The 11704-nt window shown below is 42.1% G+C and overlaps 1 protein-coding gene across 1 annotated transcript; it reads left to right on the forward strand.

The window, feature by feature from the left end:
* The first annotated feature begins 185 nt into the window (after positions 1-185).
* LOC123347928 (1,25-dihydroxyvitamin D(3) 24-hydroxylase, mitochondrial) lies at positions 186-10779 on the forward strand. The gene is made up of 12 exons (XM_044985112.1): positions 186-603; positions 807-997; positions 1693-1786; positions 2267-2363; positions 2995-3086; positions 3878-3989; positions 5582-5727; positions 6313-6479; positions 6687-6765; positions 7541-7735; positions 7860-7971; positions 8950-10779. The coding sequence occupies exons 1-11, from the start codon at positions 319-321 to the stop codon at positions 7968-7970; spliced, it is 1569 nt and encodes a 522-aa protein (XP_044841047.1). The 5' UTR covers positions 186-318; the 3' UTR covers position 7971; positions 8950-10779.
* Positions 10780-11704: the final 925 nt, after the last annotated feature.

An 11704-nucleotide genomic window follows, 5' to 3' on the forward strand; every position in this document is an offset into this window, starting at 1 on the left:
TACCCAGAGCCAGAGCCCCCCTGCCACCTGCAGCCAGAGCCCCTCTGATACCCAGAGCCAGAGCCCCTCTGCCACCAGCAGCCAGGGCCCCTCTGATACCCAGAGCCAGAGCCCCCCTGCCACCTGCAGCCAGCGCCCCCCTGCCACCTGCAGCCAGCGCCCCCCTGCCACCTGCAGCCAGAGCCCCTCTGCACCTGCAGCCAGCGCCCCTCTGTCACCTGCAGCCAGAGCCCCTCTGTCACCTGCAGCCCCGCAAGGCCACCTGCCTCTCCCGGCCAGGTCCCTCCGACCAGCCCCTTTGCGCCCACCCCCGTGGTGATGAGCTCCCCCTTGAAGAGAGCCCCGCTGCTCAGGTCCTTCCTGACGCTGCGCGATGCCAGCACGCAGCAGCAGCAGCAGCAGCAGCAGCAGCAACCCCGGCTGCCCACATCCTCCGCCTGCGCCTTCCACCCTAAGGCGGAGGAGGTGGCGCCGCGCGAGCCGGCTCCCCACTGCAGGGGGCACCCCCTCTCCGCCCTGCCCGGCCCCACCAACTGGCCGCTGCTGGGCAGCCTGCCGGACGTCCTCTGGAAAGGGGGGCTCAAGAAGCAGCACGAGACGCTGGTAAAAATACCCATCAGCTGGGGCTGGAGGCGGGAGGCTGCGGAGGGAGGCGCCGAGGGGGTTCCTGAGTGGCTCCGCCGCGCGCCTGGGGTCTGCCTTGCTCCCGATGCACTTCGCCTGGGGCCAAGCAGGGAGGGGAGGGGAGGGGAGGGCATCGCAGCTGGGCTGGTCCCTGCGCTCACCTGGGACTCTCCTTGCCCTAGGCTGATTACCACCGAACATATGGGAAGATTTTCCGCATGAAGCTGGGCGCCTTTGACTCCGTTCACATCGGAGCCCCCTGCTTGTTGGAAGCGCTGTACCGGAAAGAGAGCGCTTACCCCCAGAGGCTGGAAATCAAGCCCTGGAAAGTCTACCGGGACTACAGAGACGAGGGCTACGGGCTCCTGATCCTGTAAGTAGAGCTGGGGATCTGAGCCTCTCGGGGTGGGCAGGGAGCCACAGCCCAGGGAAATCCCTCAGCGGGATGTGAGAAATAACTTGAGCCCTTTAACCTCCCTGCCTCACTGCAAAGATGAAGACCGATACAGTGCGGGGCTCGGTGAAATCAAGGATGCAAAGAGGAGAACGGGCGCAGCAGCAGCCCCACAGCTGATAACGCTGCCGGGCATGCTGTGCAAATAGAGCGAGGTGCCAGCAACGATGGCAAAGCCCCATTTCAGAGGCTGGGAAATCGATCTTGTTTGCAACGGCTCTGCCTTGCTCAAGGCACGTGCCTATCCCGGCAAAAGGCGATTTCCAATTTACAGTGCAGTGATGCTATAAACCTCCCACTATCATTAAACGTGTAATATTTAGTTGCCATGAAGACCAGCTGTGCTTTAGCTTATCTTTGCATCCTTACCCACTGGAAGCTAATTCCTCTGAAGTGATGACATGATCATTAACCAGACATAACTGTACTTATTACACATTTTATCTGTTTCTTATTCTTTTTTCCGCTACTTTTTAATGTGATGAAGATGTATTGATACCTTAATGCTGTTAGTAAATATGCTCCCAATTTGCAATAGTTTGATTAAGCTTGGACATTGTAGTTGCTTTGCTTCGTTTTTAACTTTGCTCTTTTCTTGCCGTTATTTAATCTAGAGAAGGAAAGGACTGGCAGAGAGTAAGAAGTGCCTTTCAAAAGAAGTTAATGAAGCCCACAGAAATCATGAAACTGGATACCACAGTCAATGAGGTACTTCATGCTGAAAGAATGTGTGAACTGTCTTTTTCTCTTCCTTTAATCATTTTGTATGCAACTAACTCTTACAACAACATTAGGTAGTACGCTTTTTAATATCACTCAGGATAAAACTGTACACAAAGACTACACAAGAGTCTGATCCCAAAGCAGTACAAACTGAGAAGCTGATAGCTAAGGCCCTGGTCAACATCTAGATACCATAAAAAGCATAGAGAATTATTGTGGTGCTTTGCAGTAGTCTTCCCTTAAATATGTTGCTGTAACTGTTCTGTGCTTTAGTTTATTCTGATACAAATCCACCAGAATTTACAATTGTAACTCCTCCGGATAGAATAATCTTTTAAAAATATTTATCCAATGCTTTGAGATTCTCTCTGTTGAACTTGAAGAGTACTAGATAAGCAGTTCAAACCCTCTGCTTAGGCTCAAGAAACCAAACTTGGCTCCAAAACTTTTTCTCCCATCTTTTAGGTCCTGGTGGATTTCATGCACAGAATAGATGATCTTTGTAACCACAATGGTGAAATTGAAGACATATATTCAGAATTCAACAAATGGTCCTTTGAAAGTAAGTTTTCTTCTTTATAATTGAAAATTACATTCATATTAACACCTGTTATGACATTTTAATTTGGACTAAATGTTAGCAACTATACTATAGGCAACAATCCTGTGCTAGTCCCACAGGGTTGGATTAGATATGGCTAAAAGGTTTCCTCCATCTCTAATTTCTGATTTTATGATGTTTGCTAACAATGTCAAAAAAATTAGATTTTGATAGTTCTGATGCAATAAATAAATAAATAAATACATAAATAAGACATATGCATCTTTAATAGGACATTCAAAATCCCCTTAAATGTGCATTAGGGAATCCCATTAGCTCATTTGGCAAATAAGGTGACTGTGAGGTGCACAGTAAGAGATGCCACTTAAAGGAAGGGGTCAGTGGCAAGCCTTCCCTGGAAAGAGCTCCACTTCCCATGGGTGTCATGACTAGATTTCCCTGCTGCGATATTGGAGCCTCACTGAGTCTGAGCCAGCCAGTACAAAGGGAATCTTGAACTACCCTGAAGTCTTTTGTTTGTACATAAGAATGTATCCTAGAACTAGGAATATTTTTCAGAAGGTTAATTGAGTAAGTGGTGGATACTAGTCTAGATGCTCTTGTGTAACTACACATATATATTAAATCACAGGTATCTGCTTGGTGTTGTATGGGAAGAGGTTTGGACTCCTGCAACGGGATGTGGGAGAAGAAGGCCTGAACTTCATCAAGGCTGTAAAAACGGTATGGAGAAGGCTTAGGCCCAGATCCTCAAGGGCAATGAGGCACCTAACTCCTGTTGAAATCAATGGGAATTAGGTGTCTAAATAGCTTTGAGGAGCTGGACCTTAGTCCTTAAGCACATTGCTCATCATCTGCTCTACGTACAAACACAGTTCCTGAGACAGAGCACTGTTGTTTTTTTTAAATCAGTGTACTGAATTAGTGAGTTTTATTTTGTTGCTTCACTCCTTAATTTCCAGGGCACATCATAAAACAGACATAAATTCAAGGCACATTTTTTCAAACATTGCCTATACATTTACAACTTTGCACTTGCAAAGACACATATTTACATGTCCAAAGCAGGTAACTGGACATCTAACTGCCAGATTTGCCTTCTGACTAAACTGTACCAAAAAAAGTGTATAAAATAATAAACCAGCCCTAGAAACATGTTTGGGCTACTGATTAAATCTTTTCTCTAAAGAATAGGCACACATGATGCAACATCATTACCTTCATTAGGATGTCATGCCTATGTGAGATTGTTAAAATTACTCATTTGCATGGGCAGATATAGGGGATTTTGTGCATAACAGATGCATGCGTACTCACTTTTTACAGCACACTTGCTGTGGTCCTAGTTCAAACATGAATCCTTTCTGTCCAAGACAGACACCCCATCAGAACCACAATTCTGAGTTACAGTGAGAATTTTATTTCTTTTTGTTAATCCACTTTTTTTCACAAAGCATAATTGATTGGTGATAACTCAGAGTGAACAAAGGTGTGTTTTTTCTTCTTCATTACAGATGATGGGCACTTTCGGGATGATGATGGTGACCCCAGTTGAACTTCATAAAAGTCTGAACACAAAAGTCTGGCAAGCTCATACCAACGCATGGGACAATATCTTTAAAACAGGTAATTTTTAAATACAAATCCCACATGTTTATGAACTACTGGGAATTCCTACTAGGAATTCACTCACTTATAATTGTTACTGCATTGCAAAGCTGCTGATTGCTGACCTTCTCACAAAGTGCAACATAAGACACTTTTGCTTCTTACTCCAAACCACTAACTCAGAATGTGAGAGCACTGTTTACACTGCTCCCACCAAGTTTACTTGACTCTGACTTAGTTATGACTAACACTTTGCTTTGTCTGTAAACAAATGATGCATAGGGAAAACCCATCAGTTTGGGAAAGGCCCAGCAGTCTGGGAACAGCTTAATTGGTGGTTTCACGTTAGTCTCTAAAGAAAGGTAAATAGACTGAAAGCTGGATATTGCACAAAACTCAGCACATTTGAGAGAGGTAGGTAGCAGAATGCACCATGTTCTTAAGGCTGTTCTTGAGAGACAAGGACTTTGCATGCTACAGACCGATGTATGTTAAAAGTTAAAGAATTATGATGAAGCTGAAATTCAATAACCTCATAAGTGCAGACGTCCAAAGTGACAGAGCACTGTATGGTTCTTTTGAACAGCTGTTCCTGTTGATTTTGGTTCTACTGGCCTTTGAAATTAACAAAAGATACTGTATCTTCAGATATTAAGATGGGATTTTCCCTCTTTCAGACAGCCTTTGAATGTTCAAGTTAAAAATTAAGCAAGGTTGTGTAGCTCAGATTATTGTAACGTTGACCGGAATATTTATTCCCACAATTATACATTGTACATTATACATTGCATCCGACGAAGTGGGTATTCAACCACGAAAGCTCATGTTGCAAAACGTCTGTTAGTCTATAAGGTGCCACAGGATTCTTTGCTGCTTTATTTGTTGTATGATAGAGAAAAATATACACCACTTCACCATGCCCAGTTTGGTGCATGCTCATTTCATTGCTTTTTAAACTGTGTGTTTTTAAAAAACAAACTATAAAAGCTTGCTTCATTCATAAGGGGCAACTTCTGACAGGCTGACTTGTGTCTTTCTTATAACTTGTCCCAATGAGGCTACTCATGGAGCAAAGTAGTACTCACTGTGAATAAGGATGGTAAAATCTGGCACACTATGTTCAAAGAAAAAATACTTTATCAATTTGGGATCTGGCATTTACCTTCACAGGATAAACACATTGCAAAGATTCCAAAAAAATCCCCCAAAACACCTAGGATATTTTTATGCTAAAATACCCAACTCTCCTTGACTTCCAAATCCCATTGTCCCCTTTGAATATCCAAGCCAATGAACTTTATCCTTAAATTAGCTACAACCAATGTATTCATACTTCAATATGTAGCTTACATCAAAGGTCACTGATTTCTTTCATAGTTCTACAAGGTAGAATGCCGTCTAATATTCAGTAGTTTCTTCTGGCCATCCTTGATGTGGTTGTTGCAGTGCAGGAAGGGATACTCACATGAAAAGGGCAACATTAGTTTGGTGGTGGTGGCTCAATAAACATTGTCTCCTCTCTCATGATCACTGGTGTAAATATGTTTTTCCTTTGAGTTTTGATGAATTTTTAGTAACTTTCTGATCACTTCCTCCCCGTCTATCCCCAGCCAAGTGTTCAATTGACAGCAGACTGGAGAAATATTCTGCCAATCCCAGTGAAGATTTCCTGTGCGACATTTACTTTGGGAGTCAACTCTCCAAGAAGGAACTGTATGCTGCTATCACAGAGTTCCAGATTGCAGGAGTTGAAACGGTAAAACTGGTTTGTTTTCAGCAAGTTGTTTGTTTTGTTGTAATTCTGGCATTGCTGATAGCTATCACATACCAGACTGCGGGCTGTTCTCTACGTTCAGTGCACATCGAGATTACACACATGGAGCTGTGGATGTTTGTTGTTAGTCTCATTTTTAATATGCGCATCCTCACAGTCACTGAAGTTAGCATCATGGCAATTACCTAATTTTCCAGCTCTATCAAACCTTTCTGCCAGTAAGGGCAGGATATCAAATATCTAACTTAGTCTAATATCTAATATAGTCTAATATCTGCATAGTCACTTAAACTGAGTTGCAAGGATGTATGTGCAATTTTACCTAAAAGAAATACATGGTGATATTTTTACATTCTCCTTTTCCCAGTTCTTGTTCACTATCCTTTCCCCAGTTCTTTAGAGAACAATGGGCAGAAAGATCACATTATCTTAGGCTTAGGCAAGACTGAAGAGTTTTCCAGTGTAAGGCAGAAGGCTGCCCATACTATGCACATAATATGGATAGTCACGTTGCTTGATGTTCTGGTGTCTTAGTCATCAGTGCTTTCTTTTCTGGTCATGTTTCAGACTGCCAATAGTCTACTGTGGGCTCTGTATAACATTTCACGCAATCCCCACGTTCAACAGAAGCTTTTCCAGGAAATACAGAGTGCAGTGTCTGCTAATGAGAGTCCAGATGCTGAGGACCTGAAGAAAATGCCTTACCTAAAAGCATGTCTGAAAGAATCTATGAGGTAGAAATCTTTAGATAACTTCTACGTAAAGCAAAATGGGCTCTGTTTGATCACAATGGTCATCTTATATGCCAGAGTGGGGAAAGGTATTCTAGTGGGTATAACTACTTCAAAATGACCACTTAGGTGTTCAGAGTAAAATATTGCCCATATCTATGAGGAGACAAAATCATGGTAGATTAATTCAATTTATGTATTTTACTATAGGATAACACCATCTGTGCCATTTACCACTCGCACTCTTGACAAAGAAACAATGCTTGGGGACTATGTGCTACCTGAAGGGGTGAGTAGAATTTGTTACTGTAGGTAGCTTAAAATAAGTATTTTACAATAGACTTATCAATACAGGGTAACCACTCCAGTCTGAAAATGACTGTCATTTGCTGGTTACAGACTAGTTCCCATCGCTTAAGGTGGTGATAAGCTTTTATGAAGCATTCAGACAGCATAGTCATGAGCTAATACCTAAAAAGATGAAGGAACTGAATGTTGACGATAAAATATTAAGATTTCCCAGAAATTGAAAACCACTGAAATGTAGGATAAAATTAGATTAATGAAATGAATGCCTCAAATTATAAAGGGAATAATCTCAGACATTCATTTTTCACTCTTCTCAGTCTGCCCCTCCCCCCCTTCTGTTATTCCTTATTTTTCATCTTAGATTTGGTACTTCTCAATAGGCTACAAAGTTAGCGTGAAAGAAGTACAATAATTCTCTATCTAATCTCCGCTCTTAAAATCTGTCCTGTTGCAACTCCACTGGCTTCAATGGAGTTGCACCTGCTTACACTGGAACTAAAGTTAGCTCATATTTCCAAAGAATTTTAGGGTTGATTCCAAGACATTCTTCATATTTTCTGTTATTTCATATCTGTTGGGTAGCAGTGTCTGTCTGCTCTTTGAAGATTGTTTCATACACCCAGAAAAGTACTTTTTTGAGAAAATAACTTTTGCTTCACTTTTTTTTTAATCAGCTTTTTCCATTAATACAAAATGGCTCACTCAGTTATTCCAAAAGTTCTTACCTGAACTTCTCCCTCTGCTTTTGTTTCCAGACAGTGTTGATGTTAAACAGTCATGCCTTGGGGTCCAATGAAGAGTACTTTAGTGACTGGACTACCTTTAAACCGGAGCGTTGGCTTCAGAAGAATACAATAAATCCTTTTGCTCATATTCCGTTTGGCATTGGGAGGAGGATGTGCGTTGGGCGTCGCTTAGCTGAACTACAACTTCATTTAGCTCTTTGCTGGGTAAATATTACATTGCCACATTCTTTAAACAGCAAGGAACTGGTCTGATTATATGATTAAAAAATTAGGCTAGTGAGCCAAAGTCATGCTTGGCATCCTGTAACTCATGTTTTTGTCTTTACAGCTTGTTCGCAAATATCAGATTATAGCAACTGATAGTAAGCCAGTAGAAACTCTGCATTCAGGAATACTAATCCCCAGCCGAGAACTTCCAATTGCCTTTAGAAGACGATGAGGTAAAGTGGATAAGTGCCTTTGGAACACAGTAGACTCCATTCTGCTCTATGTAGTAGTATGCCACTTCGAAATTCAGTGGGGCTGTTCAGGCAGAGCAGATTTTGGCCTGTACAATCTAACATCATTGCATGAAGATTCATATTTCTTAGAGGTCATTATGCTTCACTGCCTTTAAATAACTCTTGTAAACTGGAAAAGAAGCTAGGAATTGCATAATAGGTTGATATAGCTTTCCAGCCTTTGATTGTATTAAGTATAATGCGCCACAACAGTCTGCTTCTGTCCTCCAGACAGATAGCGAAAACCCACCCGTTTTTTCCCCCAATTATATCATTCATTAGCTGGAATCCAGTAGATTTTTTCTTCTGCATTTCAAGAAGGCATTATCCTGAAAATAGCATTAGATTTTTCCAATGTACTAAGTCAGAGTGTTGGTCCATCTAGTTTCACCAACGGCAAACAATTGATCCTGACGATAAAGGCAAAACACACCAAGACAAGCAATAGAATTGCTTGATCTTCACTTGCATAGCACTTGCATTATTAACAAAGGTGGGCCAGTCGAGGAGCCTGGATTCAAATTAGAACTTGGAGTTCAGATTCAAGGTCAAATAAGGCTATGCTTTGATTCTGATGATGCCAAAATATCATGAATTTATGTGAGACTTCAGCTCCAAATAGCCAAGATACTATAAAATCAGCTCTATGCAGGCCTGATTTAGCTTGTACTAAAGCCAAATGTAAATTGGAAAATTAGGTTTCTTGTGGATGTAGATCTGAGCCAGAACCAAGCCCTCAAAATAGGGTTTAAGTGGAACTTAAATGTCATATAGGCTGTTTACTAGTCTATTAGACAAGAGAAAAATTCACCCTATGTGAATTAAGTAGGGATATTAACCATACTCTAAGCTCTGCTTAACATATACTTAGATTGTACAGAACTGATCATTACATGAATGGATTCTCTGTTTATCCAGATTGTCTTCTGTGGACTAAGAACCATGCTATTGCTGCCTTTTCTGGTGACAGCACATGTGAATCTGGAATACCAAAGCCATTAAGGCACTAAGCACTGGAGAAATCGCCATGGACATGCCTTCAGCAATGCACTGATGAGAAGGACAGAAATACAGAGTCAACAAAAGCTCATGTAGTCCTTACACTGTATGAAACTGTGTCAGTTAGCAGGTTTTTCTAAATGGATTGCACAATCCTAAAATGAAAGAACAAAAATATTGTGCATCTTTGCATCTGTGGGCCCATATACCAGAAAAGTTGAGGGAAATTCACTGTTTGAGAGTTTTATAGTGGGCTGTGGAACTCAATATAGGGCACCAGTCAGTATTGAGTGAAGGGTGTTACCAGCTGGAAGTTGTTCAGTGTTTGAGAAAGGAATTAGGCTCAATCCTATGTATGTCACAAAGGGTACATGGGAGTTATCAGGCATGATGGTCCTGCTAGGTTGGGGGTGAGGTGGGATAGTGTGAAGAAATCTTGCCTTAATTTTTCCCAGGCTGTTCCAGTTTTGTGGATTCAGTTGAGGATTTCCATCTGCAGGGCTGTCAGTTTGTGACCTTTTAACAAAAGAGCTAATGAGGAAAATAATAGAAGTACATTTCCCGCTTAAAAGAGTTTTCTCTTATAAAGCGTAGAATAAGATCAAAGCCATTTAGATGGACTTGTCCATGTATTTGAACCCTGCTTCTCTGTGACACAAGGAGTTCTCAAACTTCATTGCACTGCGACCCCCTTATGACAACAAAAATTACTACATGACCCCAGGAGCGGGGACCGAAGCCCGAGCCCCACCACCTAGGTGGGGGTCCTGTAACCTGATCTCCATCACCCAGGACTGAAGCCAAAGCCTGAGCCCCGCCACCCAGGGCTGAAGCCCTTGGGCTTCGGCTTTGGCCCGGGTGGTTGGACTTGGGCTTTTGCTTCAGCCCTGGGCCCCAGCAAGTCTAACATCAGTCCTGGCGACCCCATTAAAACAGGGTCCCAAGCCACTTTGGGGTCCCAACCCACAGTTTGAGAACCTCTGCCATACACAATACTTGAAAATGGCTAGGCAGCTAATGTGCTGGGACTGCTGCTTATTACACTAATCATAATCTCTCACTGTTTCCTATGTTTCTGTTCCCTCACCCGCCACCATCCCTCCCAATTTGGCTTATTACATCTTTAGAGTGTAAGCTCTCTGAGCCTGTGACTGTCTTTTTGTTATATGTGTAAACAGTACAAAGCACAAAGGGGCCACTTAACTAGGCTTTGAGGAGTTACTGCAATACAAATTAAAATCTTAACAGGGGGCAGCATTTTGTCAGATGAGCAATATAGAATACATGTATTTTTCAGATCTTAAAGCACCACAAACAATAAGGATCCGAAATATTTCAAAGGGGGTTGTTTACTGTGGGGATCATAGTTTGTAAAACTACACATGGATTTCAATATCTGTATCAATAAGGCTGAAGTGGTAATTGCCTTGCATGTGATGCAACACATAGTAACTAGCATATTTCCCCTTATGTCGTTAAGGTGTATCTTATTTCTAATACAGAGTTTGTATATTATGTAAATTGCTTTTTTTTTTAAAAAAAAGGAAGCCTATTTTTTAATTTGTTACTTTGAAAAGATGTAAAGTCTTAAAGTCTGTTTGCCTCCTAGAAAGGCTTGTTTCCCTTTCTTTAGGAGCTGGTTATGTTCATATTTCAAAGAACTGTATTATAGTGTATAAAGAAACTTGTGAACATCCTGCTCTTCCCATGCAATTTTGTAATAAAATAGTGTTTTTTCCCCAGAAATAAAAACAGTTTTCCATTCTTATTAAACACTTTTATTAATATAATAAATATGGTGATTCTTTCATTGTAATGGATATAAACAGTTTCTCTAGCTTACTGAATAATTACTTTCCCTGACTCCGGAAATCACTAATTATCAGTGGTGGGGCCCTATTTATCCCCATAAAACGTGACAAAATCTGATTCCACTGTATGACACACACAGCTCTGGTAGAGCTCCCTCTGGCTTCACACTCGGCAGGCTGTTGTGTCTGAGGCCACCTCACTTGGCATTCTGCACTTTAAGCTTTGTGAGTCTGAAAAGTCCCAAGGTCTGCCCCTGTCAGGAGTATCTAGGCACACACCTGGGGTGCGGATCCTCTGTCTACCATCCCCTCCTGAAAGCTGAGACACACACATGCCCTGGTCCAATTGCCAAGGTCTTGAGACTAGTTCTGCGCCTCACACTTCCCTTTAGCTGAAGCATACCATCCCCTAGAACACCAGCTGTGTGGTCACTCTGGGTTAACAGTTCACCTCTTCGGGGTATGTGATAGCAAAGCAAAGAGACATATGACCTTTGCATAGGATTCTAAAACAAATTACTTTTTACTTAGATGGCAGAAGATAGACAAAATAATAAACACACCAATATGCATTATCCTGCCTCAGTTTCTTCACCACTCTGGAGAGTTCTTTGGGCTTAGGACAGAGACCTCCGAGGTGGCCAGGATCCTTCTCCTGCAGTGCATAACTTCTCTTCAGAATCATAGAGTCTCTCTCTCTCTCCCTCCCTGGACCCTCAGTTAAATCTGACCCCCTTGATACTAACACATATTCATCTCTTCCTCTCTCCAGCCCAAAGCTTTCTGAGAATCTCAAGTTCATGTCCCACCATTGACACCTGGATCATTTATTCTTCTTCTGGGGAATTTCCACTCATCATTTC

Source organism: Mauremys mutica, chromosome 13 (genome assembly GCF_020497125.1).
Source record: "Mauremys mutica isolate MM-2020 ecotype Southern chromosome 13, ASM2049712v1, whole genome shotgun sequence".
In the NCBI taxonomy this organism is placed as follows: domain Eukaryota; kingdom Metazoa; phylum Chordata; order Testudines; family Geoemydidae; genus Mauremys; species Mauremys mutica.

Coding starts and splice junctions, on each gene's coding strand:
- LOC123347928 (XM_044985112.1), top strand. CDS start 319: ATGAGCTCCCCCTTGAAGAGAGCCCCGCTGCTCAGGTCCTTCCTGACG. Junction 604..806: donor AGAAGCAGCACGAGACGCTG/GTAAAAATACCC, acceptor TCCTTGCCCTAG/GCTGATTACCACCGAACATA. Junction 5,728..6,312: donor AGATTGCAGGAGTTGAAACG/GTAAAACTGGTT, acceptor GTCATGTTTCAG/ACTGCCAATAGTCTACTGTG.